Here is a 26,583-nt window from a genome sequence, read left to right as displayed (position 1 = left end):
TCCCTTCTTTTCGCAACTTTGACAATTTTGGCCCAAATTGGAAAATTTTTGCAACTTTGGTCCTTTTTAAATTTAAAAAGCATTTTAAACCTTTGAAAAGGATTTGGAACACTTATAGTCCACTGTTTTACAGAAAGTTACAGTTTTGGCCCTCCAAAACAGAAAAATTCGCATAATGGGCCTTATTGGGCCGAAATTTTCATTTTTAGCCCATTAAGCTTGGAATTTATGTTTTTAATCCCCTAAATGAGTATATTTCCAGAAATTTATTTATGGAAACTGTTTTGGCACACTTCATCCATCAGAAACTGTGAAATGTCAATTTGGGCCCTTATTTTTGCATTTTTCACATTTTAGGCCCAAAATTTGTGTTTTTAACCCAAAGAAAATTATTACTAAACCACTTAGCCATTTTTCTTGAAACACTTTGTGTTTAGAAATATATTTGAAGCTAAAATCATTTAACACAAGATATATCTCGGTTTTGATGGGTTTTAAGGCTAGATCCAACATAAAAACACATAAAAGCATACATATAAGCATGGAAATCATACAAGGCATACAAAACACATATAGATCTACACTTTCACTTGTATTCCCCCCCCCCCCCACAAAACTCATAGAAACAGAAAATAGGGGGTATGAAGCTCACCTTGGGGTGTTGATTCGGTTTTTGAAGAAAGATTGGAAGAAATGAAGTGACTTTTGGCCTTTGCACTCCTTGATGAACTTTTCGAGATTATGGGGGTTTCTAGAGTGCAAGATCATGATTTTTGCATGGATTAGGAAGAGATGTTTGATAAATAAGGAATACAAATCATAGATCCAAGCAAAACTTTACCTTAGATGTTGATTTTTGTGGAAGAACCTTCTTGAATGCTTCCTAATTTTCGAGATTTTGGATGGAGGGGGAGAGATGTTCTTGAGTGATCTAGAGAGTGTTTGAGAGATTTTTGGTGGGTGTATGTGTGTATGGCCGAGAGTGAGAGAGGAGAGAAGAAGTGAAGTGATCTTTGAAGTGAAGTGCATGGAGAAATGAGAATAATGCATGGATATCCTATGGGTAAAGATGAGGTGTCACTTGAAAGTCAACTCTTTCTTGTGTTTGGGCCTTGGGCCGAGATTTTAGAGAGGGAAAAGAAAAATTTGGGCTTTTTCCCTTAAGCCCAAAATTAGAGTTAGTTTTGGGTGCTTATTAGCCTTATAAAATAAAATTGTGATTTTTATGCTTTAATAAGCTAGGTTAGGTTAAATTATGGATCAAAGCTTGTGATTTATTTCATTCTAGGCCCAATATGACCCAAGATATTGAAATAAATAAGTGTGGGTCCAATTAGAGCCCAATTAGGGTTCTAAGCCCATGATAGTCTAATTGGAAGCTTATTGGTCCATTGGGATCCAATAAGGAAGTTCTAGTCTAAAATAGACTTAACAAGAACTTCTAGGGTCTCCAATTGTTTGATGACTATTTGTGGTACTTGCATGATGTATTTGATTGAAGTTTTTGATTCACATTAACTTGAATATATAGATTACATGGCTCAAAATTTACAGTTGTGACAGGTCATGCGCCTTCAACTGCTAGAACGCCCTCATTGGCTCTGACGGTAATGCTCTGATCCCACTGTTTGTCTCCTGACCGTATCTTTTGTCTTGGAGCACGGAGCGTCACTTGGCGGGCGGGAGCCTTCCGCCCGGGCATTCTGCTCCCGGGGGCGCCAGCGGGCGCTGAGCCCGCTGGGCGGAGCCTGGCTGGTGTGCCCGACTTTAGGGCTTGGACGCGACTTTGTTGTGCTGCCCTAGGCACACCATCACTAATGAATTTCCTCGTATTTTGATTCGGGTTAAGTAAGAGTTGTAGTTGTAGCTAATTAAATTACTAATTCAATCAACATCTTGTATGGTTGTTCATCATATAAAAATATATTTATACGTAAAAAAAGCGTTAAAAACTACATATAAAATACCTATATATACATTTGCTTTTTTGATAATAATAATAATAATAATAATTTATTCGTTAGAAGTTAATAGTTATATATAAGGTTAATGACCTAGAAAGGTAACGAACTTTGGTTTATGTCCACATTTAGGTAACCATGTTTTTTTCGTTTACATTTGACCATTGAATTTGTTTGACCTGTTCAAAATAAGGTAATATGATCAGTAATTAGCGGTAACATTACCCTATTATGAACGAGTCAAACAAGTTTACTGGTCAAATGTGTATGAAAAAACATGGTTACCTAAATTTGGACAAAAACCAAAGTTCCTTACCTATTTTGGTAATATTGAGTTCTTTATCTTAAGTACAAGTAGTTATAAGATCCATTGATATGAAATAAAATTAGGTTGTCCGATCTTGTGTATGAGGAGATGGTTAAGTTTTGGGTTATCCCAGTTTAGGCCAAGCTAGTTAGGGGTTAGGTTGTATATGCTTAATGGACTAGGTTGTATGTGTTTTAAAGACCGAGCAACACAACTTAGTCCATGACTAGCCGGGGCTAAACTGGGTTAGACCATATCTAACCTAATTGTTCATTGACTGTCGGAGCCTGATCACATGACACACAGTCCCTAAGACGGTTCTTGTCCAGTATTACCAAAACGGATAAGAAACTTTGGTTTTTGTCCGTATTTAGGTAATCATATTTTTTTCGTACACATTTGACCAATAAACTTGTTTGACATGTTCATAATATGATAATATTACCGTAATTATCGGTCATATTATCCTATTTTGAACATGTCAAACAAGTTTAATGTTCAATTGTGAACGAAAAAATATAGTTACCTAATTGTGGACAAAAACATAAATTCATTACTTTTCTAAGTGATTAACCCTTATATATAACAGTTAATGAAAAATATTATGAAAGGACCTCACTCTAGATGTGTAAGGACATGTTTAAGGAGAGAGAGACTCTCGTGTTCGAGTCCCACTCTCCATGCTTTGTTAAAAAAATCATACTTTTAGAACTCTAAAGAAAAAAGATAAATATTATATCTATTTGTGAAGCATAAAAAACAAGTACAACATCGAGCCAGATTGGTTGCATATTTACATGATTCAACTTGGAAAATGTTTACACTTATCCAAACTAAACTCACAACATAAATTGTAATTTCATTGCGAGGTGGCGCCTTATCCCTTAACTTCAAGGTTTGCTTGTCTTTTAAAGGAAGGTAGTATCACTACTTTAAAGACTTAGACAATACTTCAACCACATATTAGAACTTATAAACCTTCTATAAATACATTTTTAAAATCCAAAAACCTATACAACAAAAAAGAAATGAAGCCAACAAGACCATTTGTTCTTTTCTCAGTTTTCCTTATCTTGTCTGGTAATTTCCCCTTATATTTTATGTAATATGTTAATATCTTTTTTTTTTCTTTTTTAATTTAAATAAGTATATCAATATGATTATAAAAACTATTTTGTTCAACCAATATCCTAATTTTTATAAATCACACAAGTACTCGACAGATAAAAACTTTAAAATTTTCCTCTAAAAAAGTTATAAATTCATTTTTATTTTATAAAAATAAATAAATGAAATAAATTAATAAACCCCTTATTTTACAGGGAAAGAGGCGGTAGCCTGCAATTTCTACATCAGCAACAAATGCCCATATCCAATATGGCCGGCAACCGCCGCAAACGACGGCCATCCGGTGTTAGCATACGGCGGCTTCTACCTTCCACCAGGAGAACAACGCAAAATCCAAGCTCCGGCCGATTGGGTAGGTCGGATCTGGGCTAGAACAGGGTGCAAATTTGGTTCAAATAACGCTCCCACCTGTGAAACCGGCGATTGCGGAGGAAAATTACACTGCAACGGGCTAATTGGGTCTCCACCGGTGACACTGGTTCAATTCGCGTTACAAGCCGACAAAAGTAAACCCAGTTTTTACGATGTGAGTTTAGTCGACGGCTACAATATCCCGGTCTCCGTGACGACGATACCTTCGTCACCGAAATGTCGAATCGGAGGGTGTAAGAAGGATTTGAATGATGTTTGCCCGGAAGAACTTGAGGTTTTGAATGAAAAGGGTGAAGTTGTTGCTTGCAAAAGTGCTTGTTTGGCTTTTGATGATGATAAGTTTTGTTGTCGGAATGAGTATGGAACGCCGAATCGATGCAAGCCGAGTGTGTACTCGAGGATCTTCAAGGAGGTGTGTCCGTCGTATTATAGTTATGCGTTTGATACTCCGGCGCCGTTGGTTAATTGTTTTTCCGATGATTATTTGATAACGTTTTGTCCGGCGACAAAATGGGTTGCAGAGGAGATTGATTCTGTGTAAAATTGTTATTGAGTAATTATTTTGTGACATGTAATTGGTTTTTATTAAAATAAAAGGATATTAATTAAATTAAAATAAACAAAAATCAAATTTTTTTTTTTAAGTTTTTGAAAAATAATGGTGATATTTGTTATAACACCGGTTATAAGAGCATCCACAATGCATAGTTTAATGAGAGAGTTGAATGAGGTGATATGTCTAATTGACATTTAATTGATTAAACTCTACCATTATTGGATGCAATGTTGTCGTTCAATGAATATGAAGTTCAATGGTTATTGAACTCTTTAATGCGGCGCAACTTGTTGCATGTTTATCTTCTCATTCGTTGTATTCGTTGTATGATGATAACTAAAACTATTAAAAAGGGTTTAGCATAAAAAAAATTGTTTAAAAAAAATATTTTAACTTGAGAAAAGGGATGACCACTTAAAGATGTAATATATTTTTTGAATATATATATATATATATATATATATATATATATATATATATATATATATATATTCCATTGAACTCTATTGAGTTCAATGCATTGTAGAAAAATTAATGTAGAGTTGTATAGGAAGTAAAATGATGATCTGTCAATTCATTAAATTCTAATAAGTTTAATGCATTGTGGATGTTCTAAGACCATGTATTACATGAGTTAATTTTAAAAAATTAAATATAAATGTCAAAATAAGAAAAAATATTATTATAATTGAAATGTTTTTTATCTTTTAAATTTAAACAAATAATTTAAATAAATAAACAAAAGAAACTTATTAGCTTTAATTTGGAAATTTTAAAATTAAAATGTAAGTTCATTAATGAAATTGATATCTATTTATTACAATATGTCTTGTAATTATTACATTAAAATATTATGTAAATTTAATAAAAAAAACTTATAAAATGACATGTGGAAAAAAAATTAATTCAAAATAACCACAAAATGACATTTGACAAATTGAATGAGGGTGTGACATGTAGCAAAAAAAAACTTTTATTTATTAGAGTAGATATTTTGGATTTCTTCTTAAAACTTAAGAGCTTCTTTTTTAGATTATTTTTATAAAGTAAAAAAAATTTTAAAAAAAAGTTTAAAAAATAACTCCTGATAATACCACTTAACAACATCTCCTTGACCTGGCTATTGTTTTAAATTTCATTGTCCATACTATTATTTTTCAATTAAATATGTGATTTAAAACCTTATATTGTATATACTTTCATTTTGCTACATTTCTTTGTTAGGTTTTAATAAAAAAATAAAGTATTTCTTGAAATTCAAATTGTTTATTTGGATTTTAGACTTGTTACTAAATTTCAGAGTATTTTTTTTCCGAAATCTAAAACTTCTGTCTAAAATCCAAAATATTAGTCCGCAATATATTTTTTTGACAAAAAAGGAACTTTTTGGTCGATTCTATTATGGACGTGTTTGTAATTTTTCAAAAATAAAATTATGTTATTTTTCTTTAATATTTATTTAAATATTGTTAGTTTTGTTAATATATGTTGATGTTGACTTTTGATGTTTGATTTTTGTGTTCTAAAATTCCAAAAAATAATAGAGGTTTGATTATTTGAAATTCGAAAAAAGAATACAAGTTGTGATTTGTTTGGATTTATTTTGATTTGGTGCTTGGTTTATTTTAACATGATTTTTCTGGGTATTGGAGGTGGTTGAGCATTGGATCAGGTTTTATTTCTTTTCGACAAGAGGTGTAGGTGGTGGTCAATGACAAAGGGTGGGTTAGGGTTAAAGGGTGTGAGGGGATGACGGTCGGTCTCAATGATGGTGTTTCAGGTTATGGTGACCGGTGGCTAGTGCCTAGTGGTGGGAGTAGCAGGAGTGCACCATAAAAACCTAGACCGTCAGAGTGCAAAAAAAAAAAAACAAAAACAAAAAACAAAACCCATAAGGAATATTTTAGTAATTTATTTTATGAAATTACATCGTTGCCCTTGATGCAATATAACTCTAACGTCCTTCCGTTCCACTTGGGGCTTTCAATTTCACGAATACTCGCCTGGTCTCTTCCTTTCGACGATGCTTGTCGAAATCGCCGTCGCCCTTCTTGTCGGCGTCGGAATCGTCGCAGCTCCTCCCTCTGTACGCAGCCATTATCAATATTCCTACATCTGGTCGGAACCTCCGTGGAATCGTCGCAGCTTTGTTTGTTTTCTTTCTTTTTCAGGCAAGCATCGTCAATCGACCCGCATCTGGTCGCTCATCGCCGTCTGGATTGTCGCAGCCATATCTTTTTTTTTTAGATTTTTAATATCTTTTCTTCAGTATTGCCATTTGTAATGTTAACCCATTCGCTTTTTGCTATTTTTTCTTGCAGGATTCTGTTAGAAGCATTTAATATTCCAAATGGTATATATATATATATATATATATATATATATATATATATATATATATATATATATATATATATATATATATATATATATATATATATATATATATATATATATTTGCTATTTCATCAAATTATAATATAAATTTACTTTATAAATTGCCCTTTCAAACCCCACAATCCAACAGACAAAATCGAAGGCGAAGGCGATGGCAAAAGTGAAGTTTACAGCTGATGAAGTTCGTAAGGTTATGGATTTCAAACATAACTTACGCAATATATCTATTATCGGTGCTTTTGGCCATGGTAGAACTGAATTTATAAACATCATATTTAATTTTAATTTAACTAATAATCATTCGTCTTTTTAACCTAATAGGAAAATCCACATTGAATGATTCCCTTGTGGCTTTTACTGGTAGCATCCCCCAAGAAGGTGTTGGCGATTTCACCATCAAGTCAACCAACACTTCAATCTACTATGAAATGACAGAATCAGACCTCAAAGCCTTCGAAGGAGAACATAACGGAAGAAAGTACATCATCAATCTCATTGACTCACCAGGGCAAATTGAATTTTCTGGGGAAGTTAATGCTGCTCTCCGTATCACCGATGGCGCTCTTGCTGTTGTTGACTGTAGCGAGGGTGTTTGCATCCAAACCAAAAACGTCATTCGCCACGCACTCCTTGAAGGAATACGGCCCGCGTTGACCGTTAACAAAATGGAAACATGTTTCCTTGACTGCGAAGCCGATGGTGAAGAAGTGTATAAAACTTTGGAAGGGATCATTAATGAGGTGAATGCCACCATTGATATCAATAAGGTCCCGCAGTTAGATGATGTCACGGTGAGCCCCGCAAAAGGCAACGTGGCGTTTTCGTCTGGGATTCATGGATGGGCATTTACGTTGAAATATTTCGCGGAAAAGTACGCTCTTGAGTTTGATGTTGACGTGCCAACGATGATGGAGAGACTTTGGGGTGACAACTATTTTAATCTGGAAACGCAAAGATGGAGCAAAAAAAGATACAGTTCTCGCAATTGCAAACGTGGGTTTGTTCAGTTTTGTTATAAACCTATTATGGCGGTGATTGGGTATTGCATGAATGACCAGAAGGATCGGTTATTGCCTGTATTGAAAGAACTTGGCGTTACATTGACGTCTAAAGAGACAAAATTGGTGGGCAGAGAATTGGTGAAAAGTGTTATGCGGAAGTGGTTTCCCGCTCCTCCCGTTTTACTAAAAATGATGGTGTTTCATTTGCCTTCACCCTGCGTTGCTCAAAAATACCGTGTGGAGATTTTGTATGAAGGTCCTAAAGATGATAAGTATGCTGAGGCAATTAGAAACTGCGACCCCAATGGCCCTCTCATGCTCTATGTATCGAAAATGATTCCTGCATCGGGTCGATTCTGGGTTCTAGGCCGGGTTTTTTCGGGACGGGTTTCAACCGGTATGAAGGTCGGGGTCTTGGGATCTAACTATGCTGAAGACAAGGAATTCTTTGTCACTATTGTGGAAAAAACTGCTATTTGCATTGGAAAAAAACGAGGAATCTTAAAAAATATTCCTTGCGGAAACACGGTAATGTTGCTAGGTTTGGATCAATTTATCACCAAAAATGCAACTATAACCTCAGAGAAAGAAACCGAGGCATACCCGATGCGCACATGAGGTTATCTGCGGTGCCGGTTGTATGTGTTGCAGTCCGGTGTAAGGTGGCATCCGATCTCCCCAAACTCATGAGGGGCTTAGAGTGTCTGGCCAAGACAGATCCAATCTTTAGTTACACACAAGATTCTGCTAGACATGTTATTTCGTGTGGTGGCGAGCTCCATTTGAAAATCTGTTTGGATGCCTTGAAGGACAGTTTTTTGGACGGGGCGGAAATCGTTATTTCTGCCCCGTTCGTTTCTTTCTCTGAAACGGTTGTTTCAGAGGTATCACCAAGTGATGATAACCTCCTGGATGTGAGGGCCACACCCCTGGGTGTCATAATTACTTATGCCATAGAGGATAGGTTGTTTGGTCCCAGGAAGGCTGGGAAGCCTGTACAAAGTACATGTGTGAAGAACCCAATTGGGACAAAAATTTCACAAAACGTATTTGGTGTTTCGGTGGGACAAATATATTAATTGGTGGGTGCAAGGAAGCTGATTACTCTAACGATTTCAAGAAAGCTGTTATTGAAGGTTTCCAGCAGGCCTGTAGGGCCGGTGGGTTAGCCGGAGAGACGATGAGAGGTATTTGTTTTGAGATTTTATGTGATGACCCAATGATGACCCATGATCTCGATCTCGATGAACTGATTATAACTGCTCGGGATGCAGTTTTGGCTTCTCAACTGACAGCTAATGGAGCCAATATTTTTGGTTGAAATACAAGCTTATGAGCAATCACTTGAGAAGATAAAAAGTGTGTTTCAACAAAGACGCGGTTGGTTTCGTAAAATGAGACAAAGGACGCTGAGCCGGTGGGTCACCTTTGAGGCATATATTCCCGTAAGAGAATCATTCGAGTTATATGATGCTTTCAAGTCTTTATCATTGAAGGCTTCCCCACAATGTGTGTTTAGTCATTGGGGAATCATAGATTCAGACCCAATGGAAGATAATTCTCTGGCGCATAAGCTTATTGAACACATCCATGAGAGGAAGGCTTACATGAGGCAGATGACACCACCATAGTCTGTGACTCTGAGGGACTTATCTCAATTGAATGACTCAATGGTTGTTTCTTTTTTCCTCTAAATTTGAAGTTTTGACAAGAGAGAAAAAATTGTAAACTCTCTTTATAGCTTCAGAGGAGTAGTTGGGAGTTAATGGAGTATATGCCATTTATATATCTTTCAAAAACCTTGTTTGTTAAGTAGCTCGATTTTCCCTTACGAAATAAAATCATATTTGGTAAAATAATACTTGTTTTTGTTGAACCTCATTAATATATCATGAAATTTCTCACTAGATACTACTCATTCTTTTTGTTTTTTTTTTTGGTAAAATTGATGGCACAGATTGGTAGATTGTATTGGTGGATGACTTGAAGACATTTTTGTGTAGAACTAATGTGGGTCGTTGTTACTTAAGTGCTGATTGTTTTTTCTAAAAAACCTCTTCTGGCCTCTTATTGCTGCGCCGTGCAGCACACGCGCAACATTTGGCCATTTGCAGTTGTTTGTTTTTCAGAAGACTTCTGACTTAAAAACTGTTGTGCGTGTGCAGCGTGGCGCAGCACTAAACCAACTGTTTCAAACCTCTTCACGTCTTACTTTAATTTACTGCAGCAGTCTGCAGACGTTAAAAAACAAACATATTTTTTTTAAATGTTGCAGCCATTTGTTCCACTTCTTTTACTACAGATGGTTGCAGAGGTGGTCCGCAGACTTCAGATATTTTTGCTTTGAAAAAACAAACAACACTTACACTCTTTGGGAGATGTGGAAGCTTAACATGCAATGAAGTGATTTTTGGGGCAACAAAGCTTGACCTGTTTTCTTGCCTTATTTGCCAAGTACTGCCATGCTCTCCATTTGTGCTAGCATATGTATGGCTGCCTTATTTTATGTTGATAAACCTTTTCTTACTTAAATGATTAATTTTGATAATTAAACTAGCTCTATTGGAGAAGCCAAAAAAATTATTGTGTTTTAGGGTTTCAAAATTTTAAAATTATACAGATTATTTAAGTTATAATTTTAATTAATTGTAAAAGTTTAGGGATATAAATAAAATTTCAAAATTTACCAAATAAATATTGAAAGTAAACATAAAGTAATTAAGAGTTGAAATATTAATATAGTTTATGATTAGATTATATAGCATTTTGAATATAGGCTCATGCAAAAATCATCTAATTTGTGAAAATGCAAAGAACCAATAATAAACTAACACATCATTCTTAATATAATTTAACTATAAAAGATTATATTATGATAAAATGTTATATAAGTAATTTACATAATTAAACTTTCATAAACGGTTTTGTTTAAAACTAAACCGTTCTAATTTGAAACCACCTACTCACAAGACAACCACTAATATCTTTTTTTTTTGTTAAATTGTACGGTTATCGGAAGTCGGAACATGGCTTAGTTAAAGCTGGACTATTATTTAAAATTATCACCTCTTCGTCCTCCTTTCATAATATCTTTCATCTTTCATGATATCACTAGTTCCATTTTTATAAGATATTGATATTCAGTCAATGTAATACCCATAATTAATCTCCATATTAAGGATCGCATGTCATTAACTAATTCATATTTATTACAAGATGTACAAGAAATATTAAGTTAAAAAGTATGAAATTGTTGTTTAGAGTCTTATAAATAATCAAATTGTCATTTGAATTTTAATATTAATAATAACGATGCAAACTTGGCAAACAAACAGAATGCAGTGAGAACATATTCTCTGAATGTTAGATCATTATGTAAAAAAAACAAATAAAATGTACAATCATTCTCTTACTAGTTGATATAAAAATCAGTATTTAAAACACTATAACTAAAATTCTCAACTAGCTGTCGTTTACCTCTACGTTTGGTGAGCAAAATTATTTTGTCCAAAAATAAAGGTACAATAAACCAAGTCTTATTCATATCCATGCCATTTTACTGAGAACTCATAGGTTCTCACCATTCTTCAAATTGTGAAGTTTGATTATAACTTTTGGGTTCAAGATTGGCAAATACAACCATAAAAAAGGCCTGATATTGCGTAAATTTTAATATAATATAATATTGTTATTCTCTATATGTGAGTTGTTACAACCATACTAATATGACGAGAGTGTCTGTCTTGACGTTCTTTAAGCGTCGGTTTCTAAATATAATTTTCATCCTAGACTGGTCTGTCTAGCTGTAGCGAGCACCTCAGGTATGGGGGTGTTAACCTCGTATAGATCTATACACAATATCTCGTTTTCCCTCCAGGAGACTCTGGTTATAACTACAGGACTTTCTATGTACACTAGGTATGTACGAGTGAAGGAGTGTCGAAAGAGGCTCAACGAAATTTATGCGACTATTGAGTTTCATTATAACGTTATAAATAATGTTACTAGTATATATTTTCGACTACAAACCATAAGTGATAAAAATATAATCGTTTTTACCGAAAATGTCAAAATATCACATTTTTACTATTGTTGTCAACAATAGCCTATTGTTACCCAAATTGTCATGAAAGGTCCAATTTTACTAAAATTATCAGTAAAGCTCCAATTAACATACAATTTGTCATATAAGGCCCAATGAAAAAAGAGTTGTCACATAAGACCCAATTTTTACCCAAATTTTTATAAGAGGCTCATTTTTACTAAAATGTTTATAAACGACCCAATATTATCCAAAATGTCAATAATGGCCCATTATTACCATGAATGTCGAAAATGGCCCAATAGTGCCAAAATTATCGAAAATGACTCATTTTTACAAAAATATTCATTTAAGGCTCATTTTGACAAAAGTGTTCAAAATGGCCCATGTTTGCTAAATAGTCTATTTTTGGTCCATTTTTATTAGAATGTCCAAAAATGGCCCATTCTTACTTTTATGGCCGAAATCAGTCCATTTTTAGTGAAACTTCCGTATTTTATCATTTTCATGTTTTCATGCCAAAAATTTGTTTAAACATATTCTTGGACTAAACCTTGTGATATTTACCATGCTTCAAGTGAAACATATTTCATTTAGAAACTAGTTTTCGTTTTTAACAACATATCAAGTTAACTAACTCCAACAACTTCAGATTTAACCAAAAATCTCGAGTTCATGGACCCTTAGCACGAATTTCACAACATTTAACAGACATATCATACAAGACATGCACATATAAGCAAATATACAAAGATTTACATATGACTTTGACTAGTATCCCCCCCCCCCTTAAAGAAGGGAAAACTCGAAAACAGGGGTATAAAACTCACCTTGGGGTGTTTTTCGGTTTGAGGAGGAAAGCGAAGGAGGTTTTCGGCCTAGAGTGCTTCCTTAAGGAGGTTTTCGAAGTTGAGGTAGTTCTAGGAGCATAAACATGAAAATGATGTTGTTTGAGAATTTATCTTAGTGAAATTTGGAAATAAAACAACTTGAATGTTATATCAACTTATAAAGTTTATGATCTTAGAAGAGAAAACCTTTGAAGCACACACTTCACACAATTTTTGAGAAGGAATAAGAGAGAGTTTCTTTGAGGATTGAGAGAGAATAAGATAGGATTTTGAGTTAGGAAATGAGAAGTGAAGGGGTAATTGTGGTGGTGTTCGGCCATTTAGAGATGAAGAGAGAAGAGAAATTTAAACTTGGTTACATGGGGGGTATTCACTACTTGCATGGAAATATGCAAGATAATGCATAGTTATATGTTGTGCCATAAGGAGGTGGCAATCCAAAAGTCAACCCTCCTCCCTTTTTTTTAAACAAATCTGATCGGTTAGGGGGGAAAAGAAAGAGAAGGAATGGGCTTGGGCTTTCAAAGTGTAGCCGAGAACTCCTTAACCCCAATAAGGTTTGTGGTTTGCTCAAGTTTTTGGGATTGGATCGGCCCAAGAATGGTTTTCGGTCCAATACTAGGCCAAAAGAAGTGTATTAAGCCCAATAAGAATTTTTGGTTTAGGTGAGAGAGCCCAATAAAGTTTTTTGATCCAATAGGGCCTATATATGGGTTTTCGGCCCAAGAAGATTAAGTGGAAGTGTTTTCGGCCCAAATGAAGTCCCAATGTTAATATTTGATTCAATGAGCCCAAAAAAATAATTTTCGGCTCCACTATGGCCCAAATACAAGTTCTCGGTTCATATGAGAGTCGAGTAAGGCTTTTTGGCCCCCAAAAAGGAGCCCAATAGCGGTTTTCGGCCTTGGAAGGCCTATTAGAGTCTAAGAATAAATTCTTGCAGCCCAAGAAGGGTTTTACGTCCTAAGAGATCAACTGGAAGGGTTATCGGCCCATTAGGGCCCAATAAGAAGATCTTAGTCCAATAAGAGGTTTGGATTGGGAAAAGCTTGGGTTAAGGCCCAAAGTTGAGTGGATATAACTTATTGGGTTATATTTTGGTTGTATAAACTTGTATAGTATTGAAATTTGGCTCATAACAAAAGTAGGGTTACAAGATTACATAAAGACATTATCTTGTATAAAGATAGAAAACCTAGCCCTAATTTGCTAGTTGTGACATCATCCACCCGTTAGAGGGAATTTCGTACCGAAATTCTTTCGAAGCTACTCTTAAGAATTAGAGAAGAGATGAGGGTAATTATGCATCATTTGATCCTCACGTTCCCACGTGAATTCAGGTCCACGTTTGGTACTCCATCGAATGTTCACAATGGGAATGTGGCTTTGTTTCGTATGTTTCACTTCCATATCCATAATTTCGACTGGTTCTTCAGTGAACAAGAGATTTTCATTCACCTCAATCTCATCGAGTGGAGCAACGAGGGTTTCATCCAATCGGCACTTCTTGAGGTTTGACACATGAAAGACAGGGTGTACATTGCTGAGCTCTGATGGTAGCTGCAGCTTGTAGGCCACCGGACCGATCCTGGCAAGGATCTCGAATGATCCGATGTATTGTGGATTTAACTTTCCCCATCTTCTGAAACTTATCATCCCTTTCCAGGGAGAGACTTTTAGCAACATGCGATCTCCTACTTGAAACTCCACCGGCTTTCGTCTTTTGTCTGTGTAGCTGTTCTGTCTATCTCGAGATGCTTGGAGTTGTGCCCTGATTTGGACGATTTTCCCAGTTGTTTCCTGGATGATCTCAGGTCATATGAGGGTGTTATTTGGTACTTGTCCCCTTGCTAGTTAGGTGTCTACTACCTCAGCCCAACAGAGAGGCGATATGCATTTCCGACCATACAAGGCCTCGAAGGGAGCGACTTTAATGCTTGTGTGGTAACTGTTGTTGCAGGAGAATTTGATTAGTGGCAAGTGGGTATCCCATGCTTTGCCAAAATCTATTACACAAGCTCGGAGCATATTTTTTAGTTTTTTAATGGCTCGCTCACTTTGGCCGTCAGTCTGGGGGTGGTAGGCAGTACTCATATCAAGCTAGGTCCCCAATGCTTTCTGGAGTGACTGCCAAAATCGCGAGGTGAATCTACTATGTTGGTCAAAGATAATAGATATCGGTACTCCATGTAGTATCACCACCTCCCTTATGTAGATCCGTGTTAGTCTCTCCATTTTATATGTTTCTTTTATTAGTAGGAAATGGGCGGATTTAGTCAACCAATCGACAATCACCCAAATGGCATCCAGTCTGTCTCACGACTTAGGCAATTTGGTTATAATATCCATTGTTATTCATTCCTATTTCTACTTGGGTATCACTGGCTGTTGTAGCAATCCCGAGGGCTTCTGATATTCCACCTTAACCTTTACGCAAGTCAGGCACTTGCCCACGTAGGTATCAATCTCTACTTTCATATTCGACCACCAATGATGTTGTTTGATGTCCAATTACATTTTATTGGAACCCGGATGGACGGAGTATTGTGTCTTGTGTGCTTCATTCATGACTACGTCTCTGAACCCTCCAAATTTTGGGGTTCATATCCGGTTCATGAGATAGTAAGCTCCGTCCTCTTTGATTTTAAGATTCTTCTCCATCCCACGTAATGCTTCGTTTGCGGTGTTCTCCGGCTTCAAGGCTTCCAGTTGAGCCTCCTTGATTTGTGAAGACAGGTGGGAACGGATGTTCATTGTTAGTGTTTTTACTCAGCGTCCCGAGTATTCCTTTCTGCTTAAGGCATCGGCCACCACGTTAGCCTTGCCTGGATGGTACTTGATCTCGCATTCATAGTCTTTTAGCAGCTCAACCCATCGTCACTGCCTCATGTTTAGTTCTATTTTATTCAGGATATGCTGGAGGATTTTGTGGTCTGTGAAGATCGTGCACTTTGTACCGTAGAGATAGTGTCTCCAAATTTTTAGGGTGAAGACTACCGCTCCCAACTTGAGATCATGAGTGGTATAGTTCACTTCGTGGATCTTTAGTTTTCTGGATGCGTAAGCTATCACTTTTCTGTGCTGCATAACTACACAACCTAACCCTCTATTGGAAGCGTCGCAATACACTACGAAATCTTTCGTTCCCTCTGGCAGAGACAACACCGTAGCACTGTAGAGGGCTTATTTCAAAGTTTGAAAATAAGCTTCTTGTTTTGCATCCTAGTTGAAGGGCACGCCTTTTTAGGTTAGGGTGGTGAGGGGCTTAGCAATCTTGGAGATTTTTTTAATGAACCTTCTTTAGTAACCAAAAAGGCTCAAAAATTATCTGATCTCCGTTGGTGTCCTCGGGGTTGCCCAACCCTCAATAGCTTTGATCTTTGAAGGGTCTACATGTATCCCTTCTTCACTGACTACATGTCCCAAGAAATCCACTCTACGAATCCAGAATTCGCATTTGGAGAATTTTGCGTACAACTTTTTCGCCCTTAGAGTTTCTAAGACCTATCATAAATGTTGGTTGTGCTCTTCCTTACCCAAAGAATAAATGAGTATGCCATCGATGAAGACAATCACAAAGTTGTCGAGGAACGGTCGGTAGACTCGGCTCATTAGGTCCATAAATGATGAGGGTGCATTCGTTAGACCAAAGGGGATAACCACGAATTTATAATGTCCATAATGAGTTCAGAAGGCAGTTTTGGGGATATCTTCTTCTCGGACTCCCAGTTAATGGTATCCAGATCTCAGATCTATCTTGGAAAAGTAACTGGCTCCCTGAAGCTGGTCAAATAGATCATCAATCCTACGGAGAGGGTATTGATTCTTGATGGCGAGCTTGTTTAACTCCTGATAATCAATGTACATTCTAAAAGATCCATCCTTTTTCTTGATAAACAAGACCGGAGCTCCCCAAGGTGAGAAGCTCAGTCTTATGAATCCTTTGTCTAGGTGTTCACTCAATTGGCTAGATAACTCATGTATTTCCATAGGGGCTAATTGTTGGATTAATGTCTAAGTCCATAACTATAATTGGTAAGACTTGACCCGACCCGGCATGGTCCATTTGGGTTGCATGGCATCATGCACTTGGATAGACTAAAATAAGAGAAATAAGACACTTATGGTTATTAATATATTATAAGCTCTAGTATATTAATAATAAGAATAATAAGATTATTTAATTAGTATTGATCAAGAATTAATCTAGGATTAATTAAGTGATCAAAAGAAGACTAATTAAATATATGGGTTAATTGTGCAAATCATCCATAACTTATATAGTGCGCCAAAGCTCCATGGATAATCAAGTTGGGTTAAGCCTATAGGATGCTCCATGGAGGTTACATAACCCATGGGTCATGGAAATGAAAGGTCATGACAATTAGGGTTGACATGGTGTAACCCTAATTGTAACACACTATATAAGCATCATATTATTCACCAAAATCAGTCACTAGAGAGTAATAGAAGGGCTAGCCGATTTTCATGAAGTGTAGAATTCTATCAAGTTATTCCAAGTGTATTTGGTGTTGTGTGAACCATTTGAGGTGTCACACTTGAGGCACTTGGCACTCAAGCTTCATGAAGACTTTCTACATCAAAGAGGTATGTATTCTATCTTGTTATATTCATTGTTTTGTATGCTAGATTAGCATAATACCTTGGAAGTTCATATTTTCATGTATAATAGAGAAAACATAGATCCAAGGTATTTAGGGTTGCATGTACACTTAGGAGTGTTAGAATGCTCATAACCCAACAGTGGTATCAGAGCTTAGGCTTGTTTTCTTGTTATACTTGCAAAAGTAGCTGAAAAATCGAGTTTTGATGCTGTCTGCCCAGCAGACTCGCCGATTCTATGGCAAAATGCATCCAACTCGCCGAGTTGGTTCGTGCACTCGACGAGTTGGACCCCCAGACAGCATAAATTCGACTTTTTTGCCTGGAATTAGACTAGGAACATTACCCTAAGATGTTTTTGGACTTATAAACTTGTTTTTGATGTGGTAATGTTCATGCTAATCCAATTTCAAAGATAATTGTCAATAGATTCATGTTTTGTATTAGTTTAAGGTTTAGACTAATTACATGAAAAAGTTTGATTTGAATTATCTTGTTCTTATGAGTTGCTTAGATTAATAGAAAAGTTGAGTGAAATAGTTGCTTAGGAGTGTTAGAATGCTCATAACCCAATAGTGGTATCAGAGCTTAGGCTTGTTTTCTTGTTATACTTGCAAAAGTAGCTGAAAAATCGAGTTTTGATGCTGTCTGCCCAGCAGACTCGCCGATTCTATGGCAAAATGCATCCAACTCGCCGAGTTGGTTCGTGCACTCGACGAGTTGGACCCCCAGACAGCATAAATTCGACTTTTTTGCCTGGAATTAGACTAGGAACATTACCCTAAGATGTTTTTGGACTTATAAACTTGTTTTTGATGTGGTAATGTTCATGCTAATCCAATTTCAAAGATAATTGTCAATAGATTCATGTTTTGTATTAGTTTAAGGTTTAGACTAATTACATGAAAAAGTTTGATTTGAATTATCTTGTTCTTATGAGTTGCTTAGATTAATAGAAAAGTTGAGTGAAATAGTTGTTTTCAATCCAAATTAATCTAAGAGTTGATTCTAAAATGTGTTTTTGTAACTTGTCCTCAAGTTATATGAAAAGTCACATTTAAGTTTCATAAAACTCATAAAAGTTGGCAAAGGTTACAAAATGAAGAGTCTAGTTCTAATTAAATGGTTTTATGACTCCATAACTTGTCCTCAAGTTATGGAGGACCAAGAGTCTCTTCATTAAATGATAAATAAATAAATAAAAGGTGTAACCTTAATTAATTCCATAAGTTATAAAATAAAGAAAAGTTAATTCTTTTATTAGTTTAAAGTCTTCCATAACTTGTCCTCAAGTTATGGAACTTGAAGAGTTTTTGGATTAAAACTACTTTAAACACATAGGTTATGGAATTAATTAGTTTTTAATAGTTTCAAAACTTGCCCTCAAGTTTTGGAATTTAAAAAAGTTTTCACTTATGAATACTTTAATTCCAAGTTAGCCCTTAAAATTTTAAAAGTTAAAATTCAACCCTTATACTTTATAATATTATAAGTTAATAATATTTATATATGTATAGTAAAGTCAGCCTTACCGTTAGTAGGCCTCATTCATGAAGCCGGTCTATAAGGGGGTATAAGGTTACTGCCTATAAAATGGCAGTTTAATGGGTGTCCACTCTCACCCACCGCGTCCTTGACCGGTGGAGGGTCGTTAGCCGAACGGGTTTGACAGGACTATAATTCTCCCTTCATTAAAAGTATTAATGATAAATACTAAGTAACTAAACCTTTTATAAATACCCAATCTTAGTTACTTAGGAAAAAGTGAATAAGGTGCTAATCCATGAAATTAGACTTTGCACTTTGTTTAAGTTGGTTAGTGGAGCGTGTGTGGTTAACCGACACACTAACTCGTATTTAACAAGGTAGGCAAAGGGTAACTTAATGTTTATCATAGTATCGATGGAGCGTGTGTGGTTAACCGACACATCGATTGAGGGGTAAACACTTAAGGGTACCAAGTAATTTGCATGGTTACTTCACACCTTTTTTTGTGATCCTCGGCATCCCAGTCACAAAACCTGAAGGGTACACTCGAGATTGAAACATGCCATTGAACAGTTCAATGAATCTCAAAATATCTAGGAGTTTGAAATCCAATTAAAACCTAATAACACATTTCGTTTATCTTGGTGGAAATTGGTGAATCGTTATTCACCTACCTTCAAATATTTTATAGCTTGGATTACGGCATCCCTCTTCTAAGTTATAAAATAGCTTGTTGGGTCCTAGCCTTAATATTTCATATTGGGTGTCATATTAAGGACTTTAGATCAACTATCTTGAATATCTCCCAAAAGATGTCTGGATTAGACATTTATGATCTTCCCAAATCTCTTGAAACGAGCTTTCCTAAATGAAGATGATGTCCCATGGAAATCATACTTCTTTCACCTCCTCCAATTATTCTCCCAAACCCACAAGTTCTTAAAAAGTTTAAGGTCACTCAAGCCCTATTGGTAAGTAAAGGTCTATGTGTGGTCATATCTTGGAGATGTAGTCACATATTGACAAGCCGGGAGAGTTGGGTGTCAAAGTCTTGAGAAAGTTGGTGGTTCAATCACTTTCTAAGTCACATAGTGAGTTCCTTTGGGACACCTATGAAACAGACTATGACAAGACCCTTAATGATCTTATCTATTTGCTAAGATCAATTTCCTAAAACTTGATGGACATTGACAATGGTGACACCGGATATCCAGTAAAGCTCTCTCTTCCCAATGGAAAGGGATCGACCATAGTCAACTCGGTTGACCAAATGGTAAAGAGAAAAACTAAGTCTGTGATAGTCCCGTGTACCATTACCAAAGGGTCCATATGTTTATATTGCCAAAGGAAATGGAATTAAGTTGCGAAGCTGCTAAATTTACCTAAGGATGTTAAAGTCAATAAGTTTGACTCTACTTCAGGTAAAGTCCACTATCTAACTCTGCTAAGTTTCTATTCTGAGATTCTTGATACAAGATGTGACTGGGTCACATGGTGATGTTTTAAGAATCAAAGAAAAGTAAAGAAACTTAAATAAAGAATATGTTGAATCTGATCGCGTAGATAGATTTCTATCGCATAGTTTGAAGATCGGATTCTTGAGCTACTTCTTAGGAGATATGAGCTATTGCTTAGGAATAGATAACAACAAGTTTTCATATGGATTGTAAGGATAGTTTTTCCGCAAAGTTTTTAAAATAAAAGGAAAAAATGATGATTTTATTTATTTTAAAATATCCTTACAATGGCATTTGAGGAAAAATTGTTGCTTATATGATTCCATTAATAGCAAGAGTAGAAATATGAAATTTATTCTTTCATTTGTGGTAATGTCTAAATTTACCAAATAACGAAAGATTCTCATCACCCAAGTTTCAATTGGACCAGAACTTGGAATCATGCAAGTCGTATAGCATGATGAATGAGAAATTTCAAGTATTTGAAAATTAAGACTAATTACTTGTTCACATGGATGTGTGAGTCAAGTGAAGGACTAAGGGATCGAGTACACATTCTTGTGCACTGGTCAAGTCCACCACAAAAGATCGATAAGATTATTCGTCATAATTTACTAAAGCTCAGTAAATATGGTTATACTTACAAGCTTAAGTGTAATTCTGAGACATTGGAAAAGGTTCCAATGTAAGGCAGAGCGAATAAGAAGAATCAAATTAGGCAGAAGGATAAAAGTTTCTCAAATCTGAAAAGATGGGAGAGTACTTTGGTATCAGTTTTTATGATCATATTAATGATTTAGAGACCTTATCACAATTCATCCTCTAAGTGCCTTCTTAAAGCTAAGAAGAGGAGCTATGAATTGTTGAAGTGGTTAAATCAAGAAGATGATTCATACTTCGTTCCAAAAACAATTCTTAGAGTCATATTCCAAGATTGTAACTTGAGTGACATGTCTTAAAGAAGGTTTAAAACACTTGTCAAATGTAAGAGTAAAAGTTTTCTACTCTTGTACATTTGAAATTGGTAAGTTGTGATGTTTTGGATAAAACAAAGACCAACTAAGGCCAATTGTGTGAAGTGTTTGTCTTGATTAGAATCCGCACTATCTCTTGGATGTTTGAAAAGGGAGTCTTATAGGTCAAGAGGATAGTGGGAGTCTTAAAGGTCTTGAAAGTCTCAAGACCTAATCAAGAATAAAACCTGAAGTCCTTCGCTAGCACACGACTTGAGGTTCATAACCTATCGTGTTGACATATTCTATGCCCATTCCAATTAAAGTTTTCTGTGCATATGAGTTCTTAGAGTTCTCAATTGGTTGCACAACAACTTGGAAGCAATGGCAGGCCCATGAGCTGCCAGGTGGAAAGAAATAAAGATTGAGTTCAGTCCATATGAGTTTGGATTTGTCATTATCCTTGTCTTGTGACTATGGTTTTGACAGTTCACATGGATAAGAACACATACACCATTAAATCTAAGTGTCATAAGGTTTCTCTCCGATTCATGAAAATGATGGTGAGGAAACACTTTCACTAAGTAGATTTTAGCTAGATAGCAATTGTGATATTTGCATTCTCAAAGTCGTTAGTGGAGCGTGTGTGGTTTACCGGCACACTAACATGGACTTGTGAGAATCGGCAAAGGTCTAAACAATTGAGACTATGATTACGACATCCCTTTTCATAGTTCTTAAAAATTGTTTAGACACACCTGTGAGCTATCTAAGATAAGGTGTATGATTATGATAGAGTTTTATCAAAGCAATCCAGTATCAGAAATCAGAACTTTGGTAAGAAAGTCAATAAAGTATTGATTTCTAGAAGTCCAGCTGATTTATGAGTACATGTCATAGCTAGTAGGAGCATAAGTCTTATGATAATAATCATCATGTTAGTGGGAACATGATAATTATGATAAGTATTGCAAGTTAGCAATGTTAATTATAGAAAACAAAAAGTTTCAATTGGGAAAAAGTTGTTTTGCTATAATTAAGGGAGAGGAAATTATACTTCATCTCAAATCTAAAAGCTTAGATTGAGGTTTTAATCATTTAGTCAAGGATATATATATATATATATATATATATATATATATATATATATGAATTTCATGTTGGAATGGCTCAACATAAGGAAATTCTGTATATGGGTCCATTATTTGTGTTCTAAAATTCGATTATGATTACGGCATTCCTTTTCATAATCTGAATTATGAGAACTTGGCAAATAGAAATGGAAATGCTATATCAAAAGAACGGTTTAGTCTTTATGTGAGACATCATGAATCGTGTCCCATATGCTTCGGATATAGGATCGATTACACGTGCTATATATTCATCCTTTCTAAAATTTTCCAAATGCCTGGGGCATTAAGAAGGGAAAAGGTCTAGAATTGGATGTGACTAAAAGGATTAAACAATTGTCGAGGACAATCTAAGGTTTACCAAAGATTGGTTGCTCAAGGACAATTGGAAGTATAGTGATAATTCTGGAAGGACCATATTGACATAATCTGTAAGGAGGCAACTCTTGTTCAGAAGTGATAGTCAAAATGGAATCTGGAAATGTTTCAAAGTTAGAAATTATTTAATCTGTGTAAGATTAGGAAACTTAATGCAAGAAGGATGTTTCCAAGGATCCGATCTTCTTTGGAATGCTCTGTAATGATTGTTGTCAAGTCTTTCTGACTTTGTGCATAATCATTACAAGAGGATCAATGCATATAAGTTTAGAATCTCACAGATTTTAGTAAATGGCATGAATTTGGAATTCTTGCTTTTGCAGTAAGGATTTGGGACTGTGAAAAGAGGATCATTGGAGTTATGTTCATTTGATCCATTTCACAAAGTAAAGATCATAGACAAACATAGTAGACATACTTGGTGTGTGGGATGACTAGAGTTTAGAAAACATAGTGTACATGCTTGGAGCATGGGACAACTATTGTTTTAAATTCAAGAATAAAGTTGATAGCTGAAACAATATACAATGAATAATGTGTAATCACATGGTAATAAATAAAAGGCGTATTATTTATGTTCATAGGTTTTGATACCATATTGGATTCAATTATTCTTGTGTTTCATTTTGCATGTTTTGACTTCCAAAATAAACTAGGTTATTCTTCCGGAATGACTAAGTTATTCAAACCATCCACAGTTGGTCATATGTTGGAAGTAGATATGAATGAAGACTGTCATGGGTTGGCTTGTAGAGGTCCAAGATGTTGGACAAAGGGCTACAACACTCATGAGTTCTCATAAGTTCTGAGTATTGGATTCAACCCGCGCTCATTGGAATCACTTCATGGATTTTATCATGAGTGATCATGAGACAATAATATATTATATTCTTCAAACCTAGAGATATGAGTTGTTACTGTGAGTTGGTTGTACATTGATTTCACGAAAACGCATTCGGTAACTCGGTGTTATAAAACGTGCTTTTGTGTATGATTCAACAAGTAGTAGAACAAGCCATATCAGTCGAATTTTATCCATTCCTTTTACCTTCGGGATAAAAGCGATATCTGTGGGCCCCTCGATGATTTGATGATGACAAATGGAAGTGCTTGGCCGGGCCAGGACTGATTTGATTTGTTCAATTAGTCAGTCGTCATAAATCGGAAATCGGGAAACAACAAATGGACAGAGAGAACTATTATAATCCATGTCTCAGTCCATATGATATCTAGAATGGAGGAATATATGATCCCTTATCTAATGGACAAGTCATTGACAAAGGTCAGAGTTTATCTACAAGGTCAGAGTTCGACAGAAGCTTTTGAGAGCTACGATTGCCAGTCGGTTCCTGAAGTCATACACAATAATAGTTTTAGACTTATCCAAGTGGGAGACTGTTGGATTAATGTCTAAGTCCATAACTATAATTGGTAAGACTTGACCCGACCCGGCATGGTCCATTTGGGTTGCATGGCATCATGCACTTGGATAGACTAAAATGAGAGAAATGGAATAACCCATGGGTCTTATTTCTCTCATTTTGAGGTGTCACACTTGCTAGCCGAAAAGTTCTAACACTCCTAAGTGTACATGCAGCCCTAAATACCTTGTCAAGTCACCCTATAGATTAGTGTTGGGATAGACTAAAATGAGAGAAATGGAATAACCCAAAAGTTCCTACATAACCTCAAGTGTGACACCTCAAAGTGTAGAATTCTCTCAAGTTATTCCAAGTGTATTTGGTGTTGTGTGAACCATTTGAGGTGTCACACTTGAGGCACTTGGCACTCAAGCTTCATGAAGACTTTCTACATCAAAGAGGTATGTATTCTATCTTGTTATATTCATTGTTTTGTATGCTAGATTAGGATAATACCTTGGAAGTTCATATTTGCATGTATAATAGAGAAAACATAGATCCAAGGTATTTAGGGTTGCATGTACACTTAGGAGTGTTAGAATGCTCATAACCCAACACTAATCTATAGGGTGACTTGACAAGTGATGTGGCTCCAGGTATCAGGTCAATCCGAAATTCAACTTGCCTTTCGGGAGGTATTCCCAGGAGATCTTCGGGAAATACGCCTGGAAAGTTACATAACACCGGAATATCCTTGATGCTCTTTTCCTCTTTCTGTTTGTCCACTACGTGGTCTAGAAAGACATGCTTCTTCTTATGCATGAACTTTTGTGCCTTGATGCACGAGATAAGGCGGAGGTTTGCACATGGTTTATCGTTGTATATAATAAGTGTTTAGTTGGTGGGTAGGTGAAGGCAAACGGACTTCTCGCGGCACATAATATCGACATGGTGGGGGCTTAACTAATACATACTGACGATCACATCAAAACTTCTAATATTAACCAGCATCAAATTGATTTGAAGCGAGTGATTATTTAGTGTTAACGTACACCCTATGAAAATGTCTTTGGTTGTTTCAGTCTTCACATTAGCCATCTCCACCATGAAGGCTTCACTTAACTTTTAGGGGTTTTGATTTAGTAGGTGTTTGAATTTATGACTCACGAAACTCCGCTCAGCCCCACTATCGAATAAAATGCATGCATAAGTGTTGTTGAGGGGAAACGTACCGGTGACAACAGTCAGATCTTGCACCGCCTCCCCCTGTCCCATTGTCAAGACTCTGCCCGATCCTCCTGCGCCTTGGTTGTTGGCTTTGGGGCAGTTTCGCTTAAAATGACCATTCTCTCCACATCCATAGCATGCTCGGCTGGACCTGGCATTGTTGTGTTGGGGGTTGTTTTGTTGTGGCTAAGACCTGCAGTATCGGATGATGTGCCTTTTACGAGATTGCAGTTGGTGTACTGCAAGTCTCGGCAGTCACCATTATGGTGGAAGTTGCATTTATCACACTTGGACAGAGTACTTGCGTAAGGATTTGCAGGTGTTGGTATGGTCGATGCTGATGTAGTTGGAACTTGTGTGATCTGGGTGGTAGCAGCATAGACTGCTACAATTTGTAGCCTTTTGGTTGATTCTGATTTTGTCGCCTCTTTCTTTTGTTTCACCGGTTGTTTTTGTTGTCCTCTCTCTTTGGTTTGGTGTCAGAAGTTTTCGCACCCTTTCCATCCCCATGGTTATACAATTTTTGTGCCAGACGCTTGGTACTGTCAAAGGTCAAGGGGTTTGCAGCGATCACGTTCCCATGGATTGGAGGTGTTTGTTGGATTAGTGTCTAAGTCCATAACTATTTTGGTATGTACTTGACCCGATTATGAGCATGGTCCTTTTGGGTTGCCTTCACCATAGCAATATGTAGGATGAATTAAGGAGAAAAAGGATTAATTATGATTTATTAATATATTATAAAAATAATATATTAAAGGAGAAATCATAATGTTTAATTAATATTAGTTAAGAATTAATTAAGAATTAAACTTAGGGGACTGGAGTTGTAATTATAAGATAATTACAATTGGGCTATGGATTAACTAATAATATACAGGTTGGATGAATTCTATGGTAAGCCCATAAGGAATTCGTCCAAGGGATATGTTAAAGGAGTCCATGGGCTGCTTAGGGCTTAAGCAGTCAGATTAGGGTTTCCTAGCTATAAATCCTAATAGCTTATTTGTATATAAAGGGCCCCTATGCCCCAAAAAAGTGGCTAAGAGTTCCTTAGGGTTTCCAGCCGTTTTTGGTGCCTCCTCTCTCATCCTTCTTCATCCAAGTTGCTTAGTGGTGTTGGTGACTCCATTAGAGGTGCAGCACTTGAGGCACTAAGCTTTCTGAAGCCAAGGATTGATTGTTATTTCTATATAACAATCAAAGGTCAGATCTAAAACCCATTTTAAATCAATATGATTAATTGCATGTTAGATTGTCACAACCAGGAATTTTGATGTTTTGTAACAACAACAATTATACCATCCTATGTGCACCAAAAATGCGAAAGCATGTATGATGCTTATTCAAT

The 26,583-nt window shown here is 36.1% G+C and overlaps 2 protein-coding genes and 1 pseudogene across 2 annotated transcripts; all 3 read left to right on the top strand.

Moving 5' to 3' along the window:
* The first annotated feature begins 3,236 nt into the window (after positions 1–3,236).
* On the top strand, positions 3,237–4,412 carry LOC145093376 (pathogenesis-related thaumatin-like protein 3.5). Its single transcript, XM_079031492.1, has 2 exons — positions 3,237–3,348; positions 3,591–4,412. The coding sequence occupies exons 1-2, from the start codon at positions 3,297–3,299 to the stop codon at positions 4,307–4,309; spliced, it is 771 nt and encodes a 256-aa protein (XP_078887618.1). The 5' UTR covers positions 3,237–3,296; the 3' UTR covers positions 4,310–4,412.
* Positions 4,413–6,897: 2,485 nt separating this feature from the next.
* On the top strand, positions 6,898–8,801 carry LOC145095881 (elongation factor 2 pseudogene; annotated as a pseudogene).
* Positions 8,802–9,020: 219 nt separating this feature from the next.
* Positions 9,021–9,353, top strand: LOC145095880 (elongation factor 2-like). The gene has a single exon (XM_079033695.1). It carries the CDS (start codon positions 9,021–9,023, stop codon positions 9,351–9,353), a length of 333 nt encoding a protein of 110 aa, XP_078889821.1.
* Positions 9,354–26,583: the final 17,230 nt, after the last annotated feature.

This window comes from Lactuca serriola, chromosome 3 (assembly GCF_051521515.1).
Source record: "Lactuca serriola cultivar US96UC23 chromosome 3, Lser_US96UC23_V15, whole genome shotgun sequence".
Lineage (NCBI taxonomy): Eukaryota > Viridiplantae > Streptophyta > Magnoliopsida > Asterales > Asteraceae > Lactuca > Lactuca serriola.
This window is presented reverse-complemented; position numbering and strand designations above follow the sequence as displayed.